This window comes from Heptranchias perlo, chromosome 4 (assembly GCF_035084215.1).
Source record: "Heptranchias perlo isolate sHepPer1 chromosome 4, sHepPer1.hap1, whole genome shotgun sequence".
In the NCBI taxonomy this organism is placed as follows: Eukaryota; Metazoa; Chordata; class Chondrichthyes; order Hexanchiformes; family Hexanchidae; genus Heptranchias; species Heptranchias perlo.
Window position 1 is genome coordinate 35,758,818 of NC_090328.1, and position 19,317 is coordinate 35,778,134.

General features: G+C 53.8%; 1 protein-coding gene across 1 annotated transcript in view; it reads right to left on the reverse strand.

Annotated features, from left to right (window-relative positions):
- LOC137320865 (xanthine dehydrogenase-like) overlaps positions 1-19,317 on the reverse strand; it is a 150,050-nt gene that overhangs the window by 57,434 nt on the left and 73,299 nt on the right. Inside the window, exons 11-14 of the mRNA XM_067982783.1 lie at positions 18,164-18,341; positions 8,129-8,232; positions 6,978-7,139; positions 4,469-4,612 (exon numbers count right to left, since the gene is read on the reverse strand). Of these exons, the coding sequence (XP_067838884.1) occupies positions 4,469-4,612; positions 6,978-7,139; positions 8,129-8,232; positions 18,164-18,341 (588 nt within the window). The remainder of the gene's footprint in view (positions 1-4,468; positions 4,613-6,977; positions 7,140-8,128; positions 8,233-18,163; positions 18,342-19,317) is intronic.

Sequence of the window (19,317 nt, forward strand, 5' to 3'; positions counted from 1 at the left end):
GTTTCCATCCCAGGGTTTTAAAGGAAGTAGGTGAGCACATTGCAGATGCTCTAACTATAATCTTTCAAAGTTCTCTAGATTCAGGAACTGTCCCTCCAGATTGGAAAATTGCACATATCAATCCGCTTTTTAAGAAAGGAGAGAGAGGGAAACCGGGGAACTATAGACCAGTTAGCCTAACATCTGTTGTGGGGAAAATGCTGGAGTCTATAATTAAGGATAAGGTGACTGAACACCTCGAAAATTTTCAGTTAATCAGGGAGAGCCAGCATGGATTTGTGAAAGGTAGGTCGTGCCTGACAAAACTGATTGAACTTTTTGAAGAGGTGACTAAAGTAGTGGATAGGGGAATGTCAATGGATGTTATTTATATGGACTTCCAGAAGGCATTTATTAAGGTCCCACATAAGAGACTGTTAGCTAAGATAGAAGCCCATGGAATCGAAGGAAAAGTGCGGACTTAGTTAGGAAATTAGCTGAGCGAAAGGCGACAGAGAGTAGGGATAATGGGTAAGTACTCACATTGGCAGGATGTGACTAGTGGAGTCCCGCAGGGATCTGTCTTGGGGCCTCAATTATTCACAATATTTATTAACGACTTAGATGAAGGCATAGAAAGTCTCATATCTATATTTGCTGATGACACAAAGATTGGTGGCATTGTGAGCAGTGTAGATGAAAACATAAAATTACAAAGGGATATTGATAGATTAGGTGAATGGGCAAAACTGTGGCAAATGGAATTCAATGTAGACAAATGTGAGGTCATCCACTTTGGACCAAAAAAAAAGGATAGAACAGGGTACTTTCTAAATGGTAAAAAGTTAAAAACAGTGGATGTCCAAAGGGACTTAGGGGTTCAGGTACGTAGATCATTGAAGTGTCATGAACAGGTACAGAAAATAATCAATAAGGCTAATGGAATGCTGGCCTTTATATCTAGAGGACTGGAGTACAAGAGGGCAGAAGTTATGCTGCAGCTATACAAAACCCTGGTTGGACCGCACCTGGAGTACTGTGAGCAGTTCTGGGCACCGCACCTGCGGAAGGACATTTTGGCCTTGGAGGGAGTGCAGCGTAGGTTTACTAGAATGATACCCGGACTTCAAGGGTTAAGTTACGAGGAGAGATTACACAAATTGGGGTTGTATTCTCTGGGGTTTCGAAGGTTAAGGGATGATCTGATCGAAGTTTATAAGATATTAAGGGGAACAGATAGGGTGGATAGAGAGAAACTATTTCCGCTGGTTGGGGATTTTCGGAGTAAGGCCAGGATCCCGTTTGCTTTTTTAACTGCTTTCTCAACCTGCCCTGCTACTTTCAACGATTTGTGCACATATATCCCCAGGTCTCTGTTCCTGTACCCCTTTTAGAATTGTGCCCTCTAGTTTATATTGCCTCTCCTCATTCTTCCTACCAAAATGTATCACTTCGCATTTTTCTGTGTTAAATTTCATCTGCCACGTGTCCTCCCATTCCACCAGCCTGTCTATATCCTCTTGAAGTCTATCACTATCCTCCTCACTGTTCACTACCCTTCCAAGTTTTGTGTCATCTGCAAATTTTGAACTTGTGCCCTGTACACCCAAGTCCAAGTCATTAATATTTATCAAGAAAAGCAGTGGTCCTAGTACCGACCCTGGAGAACGCCACTGTACACCTCCCTCTAAACCGAAAAATGGCCGTTCACCACTATTCTCTGCTTCCTGTTACTTCGCCAATTTTGTATCCATGCTGCTACTGCCCCATTTATTCCATGGGCTTCAATCTTGATGACAAGCCTTTTATGCGGCACTTTATCAAACGCCTTTTGAAAGTCCATATACACCACATCAACGTCATTGCCCTCATCTACCCTCTGTTACCTCATCAAAAAACTCTCATCAAGTTAGTTAAACACAATTTGCCTTTAACAAATCCGTGCTGGCTTTCCCTAATCAACCCACACTTGTCCAAGTGACTGCTAATTGTGTCGTGGATTATTGTTTCTAAAAGTTTCCCCACCAACGAGGTTAAACTCAATGGCCTGTAGTCAGTGTAGATTTATCCTTGCACCCTTTTTTGAACAAGCGTGTAACATTTGCAATTCTCCAGTCCTCTGGCACCACCCCTGTATCTAAGGATGTTTGGAAGATTATGGTCAGTACTGCCGCAATTTCCACCCGTACTTCCCCCATGAATCCCATCCGGACCGGGTAACTTATCTACTTTAAGTACAGCTAGCCTTTCTAGCACCTCCTCTATCAATTTTTAGCCCATCCAGTATCTCAACTACATCTTCCTTTTCTGAGACTCTGACAGCATCTTCTTCCTTGGTAAAGACAGATGCAAAGTACTCATTTAGCATCTCAGCCATGCCCTCTGCCTCCATGAGTAGATCTCCTTTTTGGTCCCTGATCGGCCCCACCCCTCTCTTATTAACCGTTTACTATTTACATGCCTATAGAAGACTTTTGGATTCCCTTTTATGTTTGCCGCCAGTCTATTCTGATATTCTCTCTTTGCCTCTCTTATTTCCTTTTTTACTTCCCCTCTGAAATTTCTATATTCTGCCTGGTTCTCATTTGTGTTATCAACCTGACATTGGTCATATGCCCCTTTTTTCAGCTTCATCTTACTCTCTCTCTCTTTTGTCATCCAGGGAGCTCTGGCTTTAATTGCCCTACCGTTCTCCCTCATGAGAATGTGCCTCGACTGTACCTGAACCATCTCCTCCTTAAAGGCTGCCCACTGTTCAATTACAGTTTTGCCTGCCAATCTTTGATTCTAATTCACCCGGGCCAGATCAGTTCTCATCCCATTGAAATTGGCCCTCCTCCAATTGAGTATTTTTACTTTAGAGTGGTCCGTGTCCTTTTCCATAGCTATACTAAACCTTATATTACTATGATCGCTGTTCCCTAAATGTTTCGCCATTGCACTTGCTCCACTTGGCCCCCCTCATTCCCCAGAACCAAGTCCAGCAATACCTCCTTCCTCGTTGGGCCGGAAACGTACTGGTAAAGAAAGTTCTCCTGAACACACTTCAAAAATTCCTCCCCCTCTTTACCCCTTATATTACTATCCCTGTCTATATTAGGATAGTTGAAGTCCCCCGTTATCATTACTCTATGGCTTTTGCACCTCTGTAATTTCCCTGCAAATTTGCTCCTCTATATCCTTCCCACTAGTTGGTGGTCTATAGAATACACCCAGTAGTTTAATGGCACCTCTATTGTTTAACTCTAACCAAACAGATTCTGTCCATGACCCCTCCAGGACATCTTCACTCTCCAGCACTGCAATATTCTACTTAATCAATACTGCCACCCCCTCCTCTTTTCTTCCCTTCCCTATTTTTCCTGAACACCTTGTATTGTAAGATGGCCATTGTGTTGGATTGACATGTGGAATGGCCACTGTATTAAATTGGGAAACTGTTGCTAGGCTGACTATTAATGAGAAGATGGGTCATGAGACCCACTGACTAAACTGATTAAGTGAGGTTAGCACACAATTGATCATAATGTTGCAGCCACGATAATTCAGGACATAAATATGAGGGTAGTGAGAGATCTGAGCACTGCAGTCGAGAACGAGTCCTTGGTTTGGTCACCAAACTGAGGCACCTAGGGCAAGGTAAGCCTGACCAGGACTTGAGTCTGGGTAGCATAAAAGGGAACCCTTAAGTATTAACTCTATGCATGTTGTGCTAAAATTGTGTTTATGAAACTTGAGTTCGACAAATAAAAGTGTTAACGTTGTGTGTATGTGTATGTAATTCCCGGAGTCACGAACATTGTAACATAGAGTAGAGCACATTCCTTTTTGCCTAGAGTATCCAAGGATATTTAGTACCCAATCCTGCCCTTTTTTGAGTCAGGTCTTCATATCGTCACAACATCATATTCCCATGTGGCTAATTGCATCTGCAGCTCACCAACCTTGTTTACCATGCTTCTTGCGTTTACACACATGCATTGCAAACCAGTCCTAGACTTTCTTATATTCTCACTTAGTCTGGTACCATCTACCACCGTACTATTTCTTGCTCTAGTGCTATCTTTCTCTTCCAATCCTTTGTGCAGCTTGTTTCTCTTTTCTATTGCTACATCCTGGTGCCCATCCTCCTGCCAAATTAGTTTAAACCCTCCCCCACAGCACTAGTGAACCACCTCGCAAGGACATTGGTCCCAGCTCCATTGAGGTGCAACCCGTCTGGCCTGTACAGGTCCCACCTTCCCCAGAACTAATCCCAATGCCCCAGGAATCGAAAGCCCTCCCTCCTGCACTCTCTCTCTCCAGCCACGCATTCATCTGTATTTACATATGTTTTCAGTATTTTCTTTTAAGTTTATTTCAAGTGTACAGCATTTGCAGTTTCTCCTTTTCATTTTTTTAAAAGTTGCTGATCATAACTTGTATTTAAGAAGACTATATTGTTAAACTAGGTAAACAAAGCACTACACGAATAGTATTAACTACTTACTGCAGCAGCACCAGGCACAGCCATGGCTCCTGTACTATCAATGATGCCAAGAGTTGCATTTCCCTCTGTGCTTAGGACAAACACTGCAAATAGCTCATTAGGAAGAGGCAGTAAGTCCTCGATGAACTGAGCTTCACCAGAGGTCTGGAAGTAACACAAAGGAAATACCTGATTAAAGTTGTTCTATCTTTCAAAAGTACTATTGCAATGCTTGCCCCAGTAACAAGAAAGTCTTGACAGAAGAACCAAGATATTCTGCTCAATCAGCCATGCTGCCAGAAATGCGGCAATGTGGAATTTCCGCCCACCTGACTGAGCCAGCACTGACTGCAGCGAATTTCCCAGGGTTGGCCTCATTTACCTATTTTAAACAGACTCCTGCTGGTATTCCCACCAGAGCCTGAGAGCTCGCTTGTGGGGTGATGGCCAGGAAATTGCTGCTGCTGCAGGAGTCAGGTGCCTCCAACAGCTTAAAGAGGCAGGCAACCTTGAAGTCTAAGAAACTGCCATCAATCCTCTAACCTGGATATTGTTGATGGTCTCTCCATTGATTCAACTGGCTAATTTTGGCAGCTTAAGGGGGTAAATCTTAACCCCCAAGAACGGGTGGGTTGGGGGCAGGTGGGGAGTAAAAATACTCCATTTTCAGAGTGGGACCACATCCTGGCTCCAATATGCCTGCTTCTGGGTTTAACCTAGGCAGGTTTGTCTGCGTGTGGAGAGCTGACACCAAGAAGTCCCGCCCCCACTTAAAGCCAGCGGGCCGATACTTAGAAGGGCAATGTACCTACTTGAGGTACTTGATATTTTGTGTACTGGAATAATAAAATAAATTTAACCTTACCAGTTCGGGTTTCCCATCGCTTCCAATTCACATCAGGTGAAAGCAGGCGGGAAAGGCCGGATCCATGAGGCAACAGCCTTTATTGCACTGCTTGTGGGCCCGGAAGAGGAGCAGTGCTTCATCCAGGCCCAACAAGCTCACCTGGCCGACAGGACCCCCATGATCGGCCAATCCCCCCACCAACCACGGTGGACCCCCACCTACCTCTGACTCTTCATCCCACTTCCAACGACCTCTGATCACCTTCTCAGCACCCGCTGGCCCCCCGCCCCCCCCCCAATGTTCTCCATGTACCCCCTCCTCCAATCTTCTCCCTGGATCCCCCTGCAGATCGTATCCCTGCCCACCCACCACAGATCTTCTCCTTGGCCTACGATCCCTCCCTCTAGTCCCCTGCTGCGGCCTGCTACAGCTGGCCTTCCTGCCCGACAATCATTTGTGCATGCTCAATTCACATTCACACACCAACAGTTAGAACCATTTTTGTACATGCTCCAAGTGTTTTTAAAAATGCTCCACCCCCAACCAATTTTGGACTGGGAAAAAACACTCATCTGAATGAAGCCCTATATTTAAAACAACAAGAAACTTCAGATTACCTACCTTGTAGGGTCTTTATAATTTTGAATTCCTCACATAGGATAGGAAGATGTCTATTCCTAATTGGTGCCTGGGAATCTCTTTTTTTTTAAAAAACTGAAAATGTAAATGGTGACCATTTGCTTCTGCCCTTTTATGCAAGCCCAGGGGTGGCATGACAGCTCAGTTCTTTTTGACTCATACCATTGTAAAATGACTTAATTCCCTAACATAAAACAACAATAACAATCCCAGCGAAGCTTGGAGCAATGGCTGAGAGGGATAGCGGCTTGTGAGGAATGCTATCAAAGAACGACAAGACCACAAGGCTGGTAAACTTACTTTCATACTTAACATGAAATCTATATTCTGGAGATATCACAAAGCAATAAAAATTCTCGCTGGTTACTAATTACTTAACAGTTAAAAATAGTACTGTTTCTCCCAAAACTGCAGGACATGGGTTTAGAAGTTGAATAAAACAATGCTGGATGCTTAGCGAACTGTCTCAAAATAGGGAGGGAAAAATTGCACTATTGCATAGTTCCTGGGCTTATGCACAGATTGGGAGCAGGCAGGTCACATGGTGTGGGGGTGGTCCTGATGATGTCAGCTTAAAAAAAATCCATGTGATTACCCAGAACCAATTAAGGTTGCACATGTTTCCATGACGTGACGGATTCTTGAATGAAAAAGAATTCTGCTTATATACACAACTGCTCCAACACAATCAGGTACCTCCACAAGCAACTTTGTAGGAATTTACCTCCTGTTTAGAGTAGGAGGATAGTGACAGGGTTAGCCAACATGAGTAAGCAGGGGTTTTGGGGGCTTCTCCACATGTAATGGACTGAAACTGAAATTTTGAGAAAGTGGGTGTCAGAATCTCATTGCAATCTCTGAGGATTTGAAGATCACCAAAAGAAAGTTTTGAATATCTTATTCAGATTACCAGGATATACTCCAGGCCACATACAACTTTCTTATTGCACAATACTCTACCATCTCAACGTAGAAGCACTGTCTCAATTTCAATGCCATTTATACATCAAGTGGTTCCAAACACAAGACAAATCTAAATCCTACCTGCAGATGAGCACTTAGTTTTGGCATAGGCTTTGTCAAAGGGTATTCCTCTGGTTTGCTGCTGAAAGTTTGCTTTCCTGTGGATACAGGACGCTCCAAAGCATACCGGGCACTTCGGTTACAAGGCGAAACAGCACCGTCACTCAAAAGAGTGAGGAAGAACTGATCGAAAAAAGTTCACAGTAGATTTATTGATCAATAAACTAGAATCAAAAGTTAGCAATGCAAGTACAGTGCTTTAGAAATAATGTTTAAAATTGAGCTGCTAAAAAACTGATCAGCAATCTGGAACAAATGAGAATGTCATCAACAAATCAAAGGGAAATGGACAGCACAGTGGATTACCACACTGTCCTTTCGCCTCTGCAGCCTGGGTATGAATCCAGCTCAAACTGAGGGTGAAAATCTAATTTCTGCTGGCTTTATGTGAAATGCCATTCTTCATTTGTGAACCTGGATAGATGAGTGAAAGCAGGTTATTGTCTTCTATTTAGGCAGACTTTTTAGGAGGTCTCACCGGATAGCAAATAGGAGCAGAAATGCTGGATAATTCTCCACTCCCTTAGGTTTACTGTAGTGTCTTCACTACCAAAACGGCCAAGATTGGCTAATTCAGCAGAGACCAGGATCAAACCTAGAATCTTTCTGGTTTGTATGGCTCAGTACTATACTATGTGGTGTATTTACGCAATAAGCATTTAAAAAAAAAAAATTGTTCATGGGCGTCGCTGGCAAGGCCAGCATTTATTGCCCATCCCTAATTGCCATTGAGAAAATGGTGGTAAGCCGCCTTCTTGAACTGCTGCAGTTCCTGTGGTGAAGGTTCTCCCACAGTGCTGTTAGGAAGGGAGTTCCAGGATATTGACCCAGCGACGATGAAGGAACGGCGATATATTTCCAAGTCGGGATGGTGTGTGACTTGGAGGGGAACGTGCAGGTGGTGTTGTTCCCATGTGCCTGCTGCTTGTCCTTCTAGATGGTAGAGGTCATGGGTTTGGGAGGTGCCGTCGAAGAAACCTTGGCGAGTTGCTGCAGTGCATCCCCCCTCCCAGCCCCACCCTGCAACTCCCACCTCCTGTAATTTAATTATGATTTAGGAACCAAAATTAAATATAATGATAATTTTAACCTGTTTTTAAAGAGTTGCTCACCTTATAAAAAAGCCCAAATGCCAGTGTTTTCCTGTATTTCGCACTGGCAAGAAGTGGATCATTGTCATCAGGAATTATTTCCTTGTCAAGTGTAGTCAAGGCACCTGCAACAATCACTTTTAATAATCAATGACCAGACAAATTTAACAGCAATAGAAAAAGGCTCGATTTCTGCCTTGTTCTCAACTGATATGCAGTTACATTGTATCCTTTCAAAACATCATTTAGCAATTTTAAAAAAACACATACTGGTCGATCTCCTGTGGTACAAAGAGAAAAAGGATGGGAGATGGTAAGTACGGGGAGAGGGACTGAGGACAGGATGAGGTGATCAGAAGTGAAAGGAGGGGGGGAAAGAGGAAAGAGGAGGAGAGGAAGGGGGGGGGGGGGGAAGAGGAAGGGGGGGGGGGGGAAGAGGAAGGGGGGGGGGGGGAAGAGGAAGGGGGGGAGGGGGGGAGAGGAAGGGGGGGGGGGGAGAGGAAGGGGGGGGGGGGGGGGGGGGGAGAGGAAGGGGGGGGGGAGAGGAAGGGGGGGGGGGATAGGAAGGGGGGGGGGGATAGGAAGGGGGGGGGGGGAGAGGAAGGGGGGGGGGGGGAGAGGAAGGGGGGGGGGGGAAGATGAAGGGGGGGGGGGGGAGAGGGGGGGGGAGAGGAAGGGGGGGGGAGAGGGGGGGGGGGGGGGAGAGGAAGGGGGGGGGAAGAGAGGAAGGGGGGGGGGAAGAGAGGAAGGGGGGGGGAGAGAGGAAGGTGTGGGGGAAGAGAGGAAGGTGGGGGGGGAAGAGAGGAAGGTGGGGGGAGGAAGAGAGGAAGGTGGGGGGGGAAGAGAGGAAGGTGGGGGGGGAAGAGAGAAGGTGGGGGGGGAAGAGAGGAAGAGGAAGGTGGGGGGGGAGAGGAAGGAGGAGGAGGAGGAGAGGAAGGGGGGAGGAAGGAGGAGGAGGAGGAGGAGAGGAAGGGGGGAGGAAGGAGGAGAGGAAGGAGGAGGAGAGGAAGGGGGAGGAAGGAGGAGGAGAGGAAGGGGGGAGGAAGGAGGAGGAGGAGAGGAAGGGGGAGGAAGGAGGAGGAGGAGAGGAAGGGGGAGGAAGGAGGAGGAGGAGAGGAAGGGGAGGAGGAGAGGAAGGAGGAGGAGGAGAGGAAGGGGGAGGAAGGAGGAGGAGGAGGAGGAGGAGAGGAAGGGGGGAGGAAGGAGGAGGAGAGGAAGGGGGAGGAAGGAGGAGGAGAGGAAGGGGGAGGAAGGAGGAGGAGAGGAAGGGGGAGGAAGGAGGAGGAGAGGAAGGGGGGAGGAAGGAGGAGGAGGGGAAGGGGGGAGGAAGGAGGAGGAGGAGGAGGAGAGGAAGGGGGGAGGAAGGAGGTGGAGGAGGAGGAGAGGAAGGGGGGAGGAAGGAGGAGGAGGAGGAGAGGAAGGGGGGGAGGAAGGAGGAGGAGGAGGAGAGGAAGGGGGGAGGAAGGAGGAGGAGGAGAGGAAGGGGGAGGAAGGAGGAGGAGGAGGAGAGGAAGGGGGGAGGAAGGAGGAGGAGGAGGAGGAGGAGGAGGAGAGGAAGGGGGGAGGAAGGAGGAGGAGGAGGAGAGGAAGGGGGGAGGAAGGGGGGAGGAAGGAGGAGGAGGAGGAGGAGGAGGAGAGGAAGGGGGGAGGAAGGAGGAGAGGAAGGGGGGAGGAAGGAGGAGAGGAAGGGGGGAGGAAGGGGGGAGGAAGGAGGAGAGGAAGGGGGGAGGAAGGAGGAGGAGGAGGAGAGGAAGGGGGGAGGAAGGGGGAGGAAGGGGGGAGGAAGGAGGAGGAGGAGGAGGAGGAGGAGAGGAAGGGGGGAGGAAGGAGGAGAGGAAGGGGGGAGGAAGGAGGAGAGGAAGGGGGAGGAAGGGGGGAGGAAGGAGGAGAGGAAGGGGGGAGGAAGGAGGAGGAGGAGGAGAGGAAGGGGGAGGAAGGAGGAGGAGGAGGAGAGGAAGGGGGGAGGAAGGAGGAGGAGGAGGAGAGGAAGGGGGAGGAAGGAGGAGAGGAAGGGGGGAGGAAGGAGGAGGAGGAGGAGGAGGAGGAGGAGAGGAAGGGGGGAGGAAGGAGGAGGAGGAGGAGGAGGAGGAGGAGGAGGAGGAGGAGGAGGAGGAGGAGGAGGAGGAGGAGGAGGAGGAGGAGAGGAAGGGGGGAGGAAGGAGGAGGAGGAGGAGAGGAAGGGGGGAGGAAGGAGGAGGAGGAGGAGAGGAAGGGGGGAGGAAGGAGGAGGAGGAGGAGGAGGAGGAGGAGGAGGAGGAGGAGGAGGAGGAGGAGAGGAAGGGGGGAGGAAGGAGGAGGAGGAGGAGGAGGAGGAGAGGAAGGGGGGAGGAAGGAGGAGGAGAAGAGGAAGGGGGAGGGAGGAGGGGAGGAAGGGGGGAGGAAGGAGGAGGAGGAGGAGAGGAAGGGGGGAGGAAGGAGGAGGAGAAGGAGGAGAGGAAGGGGGGAGGAAGGAGGAGGAGGAGGAGGAGGAGAGGAAGGGGGAGGAAGGAGGAGGAGGAGAGGAAGGGGGAGGAAGGGGGAGGAAGGAGGAGGAGGAGGAGAGGAAGGGGGGAGGAAGGAGGAGGAGAGAGGAAGGGGGAGGGAGGAGGGGAGGAAGGGGGGAGGAAGGAGGAGGAGGAGGAGGAGAGGAAGGGGGAGGAAGGAGGAGGAGGAGGAGGAGGAGAGGAAGGGGGAGGAAGGAGGAGGAGGAGAGGAAGGGGGAGGAAGGAGGGGAGGAAGGGGGGAGGAAGGAGGAGGAGGAGGAGGAGGAGGAGAGGAGGGGGAGGAAGGAGGAGGAGAGGAAGGGGGGAGGAAGGAGGAGGAGAGGAGGAGAGGAAGGGGGGAGGAAGGAGGAGAGGAGGAGGAGGAGAGGAAGGGGGGAGGAAGGAGGAGAGGAGAGGAAGGGGGAGGAAGGGGGGAGGAAGGAGGAGGAGGAGGAGAGGAAGGGGGGAGGAAGGAGGAGGAGAAGAGGAAGGGGGAGGGAGGAGGGGAGGAAGGGGGGAGGAAGGAGGAGGAGGAGGAGGAGAGGAAGGGGGGAGGAAGGAGGAGGAGGAGGAGGAGGAGGAAGGGGGAGGAAGGAGGAGGAGGAGAGGAAGGGGGAGGGAGGAGGGGAGGAAGGGGGGAGGAAGGAGGAGGAGGAGGAGGAGAGGAAGGGGGGAGGAAGGAGGAGGAGAGGAGGAGGAAGGAGGAGGAGGAGGAGGAGGAGGAGGAGAGGAAGGGGGGAGGAAGGAGGAGGAGGAGAGGAAGGGGGGAGGAAGGAGGAGGAGGAGGAGAGGAAGGGGGAGGAAGGAGGAGGAGAAGGAGGAGAGGAAGGGGGGAGGAAGGAGGAGAGGAAGGGGGAGGAAGGAGGAGGAGGAGGAGGAGAGGAAGGGGGAGAAGGAGGAGGAGGAGGAGAGGAAGGGGGGAGGAAGGAGGAGGAGGAGGAGAGGAAGGGGGGAGGAAGGAGGAGGAGGAGGAGGAGGAGGAGGAGGAGAGGAAGGGGGGAGGAAGGAGGAGGAGGAGAGGAAGGGGGAGGAAGGAGGAGGAGGAGGAGAGGAAGGGGGGAGGAAGGAGGAGGAGGAGAGGAAGGGGGGAGGAAGGAGGAGGAGGAGAGGAAGGGGGAGGAAGGAGGAGGAGGAGGAGAGGAAGGAGGAGGAGGAGGAGAGGAGGGAGGAGGAGGAGGAGGAGGAGGAGAGGAGAGGAAGGGGGGAGGAAGGAGGAGGAGGAGGAGGAGGAGAGGAAGGGGGGAGGAAGGAGGAGGAGGAGGAGAGGAAGGGGGAGGAAGGAGGAGGAGGAGGAGAGGAAGGGGGGAGGAAGGAGGAGGAGGAGAGGAAGGGGGGAGGAAGGAGGAGGAGGAGGAGGAGAGGAAGGGGTGAGGAAGGAGGAGGAGGAGGAGGAGAGGAAGGAAGGGGGGAGGAAGGAGGAGGAGGAGGAGGAGAGGAAGGAAAGGGGGGAGGAAGGAGGAGGAGGAGGAGGAGGAGGAGAGGAAGGGGGGAGGAAGGAGGAGGAGGAGGAGGAGGAGAGGAAGGGGGGAGGAAGGAGGAGGAGGAGGAGGAGAGGAAGGGGGGAGGAAGGAGGAGGAGGAGGAGGAGAGGAAGGGGGGAGGAAGGAGGAGGAGGAGGAGGAGAGGAAGGGGGGAGGAAGGAGGAGGAGGAGGAGAGGAAGGGGGAGGAAGGAGGAGGAGGAGGAGAGGAAGGGGGGAGGAAGGAGGAGGAGGAGGAGAGGAAGGGGGGAGGAAGGAGGAGAGGAAGGGGGGAGGAAGGAGGAGGAGGAGGAGAGGAAGGGGGGAGGAAGGAGGAGGAGGAGGAGAGGAAGGAGGAGGAAGGAGGAGGAGGAGGAGAGGAAGGAGGAGGAGGAGGAGAGGAAGGGGGGAGGAAGGAGGAGGAGGAGGAGAGGAAGGGGGGAGGAAGGAGGAGGAGGAGGAGAGGAAGGGGGGAGGAAGGAGGAGGAGGAGGAGAGGAAGGGGGGAGGAAGGAGGAGGAGGAGGAGAGGAAGGGGGGAGGAAGGAGGAGGAGGAGAGGAAGGGGGAGGAAGGAGGAGGAGGAGGAGAGGAAGGGGGGAGGAAGGAGGAGGAGGAGGAGAGGAAGGGGGGAGGAAGGAGGAGGAGGAGGAGAGGAAGGGGGGAGGAAGGAGGAGGAGGAGAGGAAGGGGGGAGGAAGGAGGAGGAGGAGGAGAGGAAGGGGGGAGGAAGGAGGAGGAGGAGGAGAGGAAGGGGGGAGGAAGGAGGAGGAGGAGGAGAGGAAGGGGGGAGGAAGGAGGAGGAGGAGGAGAGGAAGGGGGGAGGAAGGAGGAGGAGGAGGAGAGGAAGGGGGGAGGAAGGAGGAGGAGGAGGAGGAGAGGAAGGGGGAGGAAGGAGGAGGAGGAGGAGAGGAAGGGGGGAGGAAGGAGGAGGAGGAGGAGGAGGAGGAGGAGGAAGGGGGGAGGAAGGAGGAGGAGGAGGAGGAGGAGAGGAAGGGGGGAGGAAGGAGGAGGAGGAGGAGAGGAAGGGGGGAGGAAGGAGGAGGAGAAGGAGGAGAGGAAGGGGGGAGGAAGGAGGAGGAGAAGGAGGGAGGAAGGGGGGAGGAAGGAGAAGGAGGAGAGGAAGGGGGGAGGAAGGAGGAGGAGGAGAGGAAGGGGGGAGGAAGGAGGAGGAGGAGGAGAGGAAGGGGGGAGGAAGGAGGAGGAGGAGGAGGAGAGGAAGGGGGGAGGAAGGAGGAGGAGAAGGAGGAGAGGAAGGGGGGAGGAAGGAGGAGGAGGAGGAGAGGAAGGGGGGAGGAAGGGGGGAGGAAGGAGGAGGAGGAGGAGAGGAAGGGGGGAGGAAGGAGGAGGAGGAGGAGGAGGAGGAGGAGAGGAAGGGGGGAGGAAGGAGGAGGAGGAGAGGAAGGGGGAGGAAGGAGGAGGAGGAGGAGGAGGAGAGGAAGGGGGGAGGAAGGAGGAGGAGGAGGAGGAGGAGGAGAGGAAGGGGGGAGGAAGGAGGAGGAGGAGGAGGAGGAGAGGAAGGGGGGAGGAAGGAGGAGGAGGAGGAGAGGAAGGGGGGAGGAAGGAGGAGGAGGAGGAGGAGGAGAGGAAGGGGGGAGGAAGGAGGAGGAGGAGAGGAAGGGGGGAGGAAGGAGGAGGAGGAGGAGAGGAAGGGGGGAGGAAGGGGGGAGGAAGGAGGAGGAGGAGGAGAGGAAGGGGGGAGGAAGGAGGAGGAGGAGGAGGAGGAGGAGAGGAAGGGGGAGGAAGGAGGAGGAGGAGAGGAAGGGGGGAGGAAGGAGGAGGAGGAGAGGAAGGGGGGAGGAAGGGGGGAGGAAGGAGGAGGAGGAGGAGGAGGAGGAGGAGAGGAAGGGGGGAGGAAGAAGGAGGAGGAGGAGGAGGAGGAGGAGGAGAGGAAGGGGGGAGGAAGGAGGAGGAGAGGAAGGGGGAGGAAGGAGGAGGAGGAGAGGAAGGGGGAGGAAGGAGGAGGAGGAGAGGAAGGGGGGAGGAAGGAGGAGGAGGAGGAGGAGGAGGAGAGGAAGGGGGGAGGAAGGAGGAGGAGGAGGAGGAGGAGGAGGAGAGGAAGGGGGGAGGAAGAAGGAGGAGGAGGAGGAGGAGGAGGAGGAGAGGAAGGGGGGAGGAAGGAGGAGGAGGAGGAAGGGGGAGGAAGGAGGAGGAGGAGAGGAAGGGGGAGGAAGGAGGAGGAGGAGAGAAGGGGGGAGGAAGGAGGAGGAGGAGAGGAAGGGGGGAGGAAGGAGGAGGAGGAGGAGGAGGAGAGGAAGGGGGGAGGAAGGAGGAGGAGGAGGAGGAGGAGGAGGAGGAGAGGAAGGGGGGAGGAAGGAGGAGGAGGAGGAGAGGAAGGGGGAGGAGGAAGGAGGAGGAGGAGGAGAGGAAGGGGGGAGGAAGGAGGAGGAGGAGGAGAGGAAGGGGGGAGGAAGGAGGAGGAGGAGGAGGAGGAGGAGAGGAAGGGGGGAGGAAGGAGGAGGAGGAGGAGGAGGAGAGGAAGGGGGGAGGAAGGAGGAGGAGGAGGAGGAGAGGAAGGGGGGAGGAAGGAGGAGGAGGAGGAGAGGAAGGGGGGAGGAAGGAGGAGGAGGAGGAGGAGGAGGAGGAGAGGAAGGGGGGAGGAAGGAGGAGGAGGAGGAGGAGGAGAGGAAGGGGGGAGGAAGGAGGAGGAGGAGGAGAGGAAGGGGGAGGAAGGGGGGAGGAAGGAGGAGGAGGAGGAGGAGGAGGAGAGGAAGGGGGGAGGAAGAAGGAGGAGGAGGAGGAGGAGGAGGAGGAGGAGAGGAAGGGGGAGGAAGGAGGAGGAGGAGGAGAGGAAGGGGGGAGGAAGGGGGAGGAAGGAGGAGGAGGAGGAGGAGGAGGAGAGGAAGGGGGAGGAAGGAGGAGGAGGAGAGGAAGGGGGAGGGAGGAGGAGGAGAGGAAGGGGGAGGGAGGAGGAGAGGAAGGGGGGAGGAAGGAGGAGGAGGAGGAGGAGGAGGAGGAGGAGGAGAGGAAGGGGGGAGGAAGGGGGAGGAAGGAGGAGGAGGAGGAGAGGAAGGGGGGAGGAAGGAGGAGGAGGAGGAGAGGAAGGGGGGAGGAAGGAGGAGGAGGAGGAGAGGAAGGGGGGAGGAAGGAGGAGGAGGAGGAGGAGGAGAGGAAGGGGGAGGAAGGAGGAGGAGGAGGAGGAGAGGAAGGGGGGAGGAAGGAGGAGGAGGAGGAGAGGAAGGGGGGAGGAAGGACGAGGAGGAGGAGAGGAAGGGGGGAGGAAGGAGGAGGAGGAGGAGAGGAAGGGGGGAGGAAGGAGGAGGAGGAGGAGGAGGAGGAGAGGAAGGGGGGAGGAAGGAGGAGGAGAGGAAGGGGGAGGAAGGAGGAGGAGGAGAGGAAGGGGGAGGAAGGAGGAGGAGGAGAGGAAGGGGGAGGGAGGAGGAGAGGAAGGGGGGAGGAAGGAGGAGGAGGAGGAGGAGGAGGAGGAGGAGAGGAAGGGGGGGAGGAAGGAGGAGGAGGAGAGGAAGGGGGAGGAAGGAGGAGGAGGAGAGGAAGGGGGAGGGAGGAGGAGAGGAAGGGGGGAGGAAGGAGGAGGAGGAGAGGAAGGGGGAGGGAGGAGGAGAGGAAGGGGGGAGGAAGGAGGAGGAGGAGGAGGAGGAGGAGGAGGAGGAGGAGGAGGAGGAGGAGGAGGAGAGGAAGGGGGGAGGAAGGAGGAGGAGAGGAAGGGGGAGGAAGGAGGAGGAGGAGAGGAAGGGGAGGAAGGAGGAGGAGGAGAGGAAGGGGGAGGGAGGAGGAGAGGAAGGGGGAGGAAGGAGGAGGAGGAGAGGAAGGGGGAGGGAGGAGGAGAGGAAGGGGGGAGGAAGGAGGAGGAGGAGGAGGAGAGGAAGGGGGGGAGGAAGGAGGAGGAGGAGGAGAGGAAGGGGGGAGGAAGGAGGAGGAGAGGAAGGGGGGAGGAAGGAGGAGGAGAGGAAGGGGGGAGGAAGGAGGAGGAGAGGAAGGGGGGAGGAAGGAGGGAGGAGGAGGAGGAGAGGAAGGGGGGAGGAAGGAGGAGGAGGAGGAGGAGGAGAGGAAGGGGGGAGGAAGGAGGAGGAGGAGGAGAGGAAGGGGGGAGGAAGGAGGAGGAGGAGGAGGAGGAGGAGGAGAGGAAGGGGGGAGGAAGGAGGAGGAGGAGGAGGAGGAGAGGAAGGGGGGAGGAAGGAGGAGGAGGAGAGGAAGGGGGGAGGAAGGAGGAGGAGGAGGAGGGGGTGGAAGGAGGAGGAGGAGGAGGAGAGGAAGGGGGGAGGAAGGAGGAGGAGGAGGAGAGGAAGGGGGGAGGAAGGACGAGGAGGAGGGGAGGAAGGAGGAGGAGGAGGAGAGGAAGGGGGGAGGAAGGAGGAGGAGGAGGGGAGGAAGGAGGAGGAGGAGGAGGAGGAGAGGAAGGGGGGAGGAAGGAGGAGGAGGAGAGGAAGGGGGAGGAAGGAGGAGGAGGAGGAGGAGAGGAAGGGGGGGAAGGAGGAGGAGGAGGAGGAGGAGGAGAGGAAGGGGGGAGAAGGAGGAGGAGGAGGAGGAGAGGAAGGGGGGAGGAAGGAGGAGGAGAAGGAGGAGAGGAAGGGGGGAGGAAGGAGGAGGAGGAGGGGGGTGGAAGGAGGAGGAGGAGGAGGAGAGGAAGGAAGGGGGGAGGAAGGAGGAGGAGGAGGAGGAGAGGAAGGGGGGAGGAAGGAGGAGGAGGAGGAGAGGAAGGGGGGAGGAAGGAGGAGGAGGAGGAGGAGGAGAGGAAGGGGGGAGGAAGGAGGAGGAGGAGAGGAAGGGGGAGGAAGGAGGAGGAGGAGAGGAAGGGGGGAGGAGGAGAGGAAGGGGGGAGGAAGGAGGAGGAGGAGAGGAAGGGGGGAGGAAGGAGGAGGAGAGGAAAGGGGGAGGAAGGAGGAGGGGAAGGGGGGAGGAAGGAGGAGGAGAGGAAGGGGGCGCGGGGGGGGGGGGGGGGCGGAGAAGAGGAGGAGAGGAAGGGGGCGCGGGGGGGGGGGGGGGGGGGAGAAGAGGAGGAGAGGAAGGGGGCGCGGGGGGGGGGAGAGGGGGCGAGGTAGGGAGCGCCGAGGGGGGGGAAAGAGGAGGAGAGGAGGGGGGGGGGGGGGAAGAGGAGGAGAGGAAGTGGCCACGGAGGGGAGGGGGGGGAAGAGGAGGAGAGGAAGGGGCCGCGGAGGGGGGGGGGGGGGAAAGAGGAGGAGGAGGAGGAGGAGGAGGAGGAGGAGGAGGGGAAAAGGGCGCGGGGGAGAAAAGAGAGGAGAGGAAAAGAGAGGAAGGGGGGGGCGGGTTGGGGGCGTACACGGGAGGGGCGTGTCGTGGGCGCACAGGAGGAGGGGTGGGAGAGGAGGAGAGGTGTGGAGTAGAGGGGAGGAAGAGGAGGGAGGGAGCAGGAGAACAAAGAGGAAGGGAAGGAGAGGAAAGGAATGGGGGAGGAGACAGAAGAAGGAAGTGGAAAGGGCAGAGAGGGGAGGGGTGGATTCGGGGGAGAGGAGACGAGGGAAGGAGAAAGAAATAGGAAGGGGCGGAGGAGAATGGAAGGGAGGGGCGGAGGAGGATGGGAAGGGAGGGAAAATTAGAGGGAGAGGCAAGGGAGGGAGGGAAGAAGGAGATGAAGTGGAGGTTAGGAGGGGAAAGGAGCAAAGGGGGAGAGGTGGAGTTTGCATCAGTGAAGATGGGGGGCACCTCAGTTCGAATTCTGCCCCAGGGTTCAGATTTATGCCTCAGCTGACAGAGTGGTGTCAGCAACCAATTTGCCACTCAGCGAGGAGGGGTTCTGGGCTCTAATTTATGTCTCGTTCATGGGCGCTTGCTCGCTAGGAACTGTGTTGAAACCGGCCAATCACATTTCATTAAGGACCTTTGCACTGAGAGACAGGAGACTTTCAACCCAACAGGACTCAAACCCAGGTCCCAAAGTGCAAGAACAGTGCATCACCCAGTCCTCCTGGACCATAGCTTCCAAAGCCAGGTCCTTCCCCAATTTAACTTTCAGTTTCACTACACAATATAAAAAGGCAGAAAATATATTTGTTTTAATAGTTGTCATCAAAATGTGATCCCACGCACAAACTAAAAAGAAACACACTGAATTTTCCAAATGTTTTTGTGAGGTATAAAACAGAACAGGTGTACACCAATATATCGTCATTCATCCATTGATTCTCAATTTCTGTGTACACCAACACTGAATCATGTACTTGCCTTGCAAAGTCACGTTGGAAGTGATATCTTTGCCTTGAAGGTACTTTTCCGTGGCAACAGCGTGATTGAAGTTATTACTGATACCAGTATATACCATCGAGATGGATTCTATGAACTGCTTCTTACCCCAAGTTCTTATCCCTGCACGAAACCCGGCACTCACATAAGTGTGGGCATTCTAAGAAATACAGAAATGGGCAGAGCAGTATCAGGGGTGGAGTAAGTCATTTGTATGGAAATGGATTTAGATTTTATTTTATCAGAGGAATATACAGTGACAAAAGATGCAATCTTCTTTCGACAAAAGGTATGACGCAGATAACGTATGGAACGAACTCGGCTGCGCGGAAGTTGATTCATTTTTCAAAGCTAAGACTGAGATAAGATGCTTTTTTCTCCCTGAACTTGATGCAAACCCAATTCATTGGTGAATATCAGCAACGGATTCTATTATTAGGAAGACTGTAACATAGCAGTTATGTTTTTGGCTTTTTTTTCTAAATTAAAAAAACTCCGTTTTCTTTACTCTAGATTTTTATTTGGCTTCAGTATCTTGAACCTATCCCGTATGTAAGCCTCACTCCCCATGAGCGAGAGAGTGCTTTCACTGGTTTAGAAATCTTGGGTAATTTTGTGTTGTGCCCAAAGATCAAACAGAGGACCATCATTACTTTATTTTAGCTTACTAGTTTTATCATACGATCTTCCTTGACTTCACAAGGCAGCCGAATAAAGCCACCCAAGACTATAAACTTAGGCTTTAACTGCCAAACAAATTTATTAAATAACAAAAGAATAAGTAAACAGTATCAGTGACACACTAGATCTTTACTGATCTACCTCCTCAAGTAAGTAGAAAATAAAAAATACTGCTGTATTACATCAAAATGTACATAATATTCAGAAGTTTGGGGGTCCAAATTCCATCAAGGGCTCCAGGACATAAAATAGGCTGAAATTTCAATGCAGTACTGAAAGAATGCTGCACGGTCAGGGTGCCATCTTTTGGGTATAATACAAAATCCATTAGGTTCTGTGATGAGGACAGAAGAGAGCGAGGGATAAAATAAAGTTCTATTGTGGTGGCTGGCTTGTGTTATTGCTACGATTCTAACACTCCTGGTTTTTCTGTTCTTAACATTCTCATGATTCTG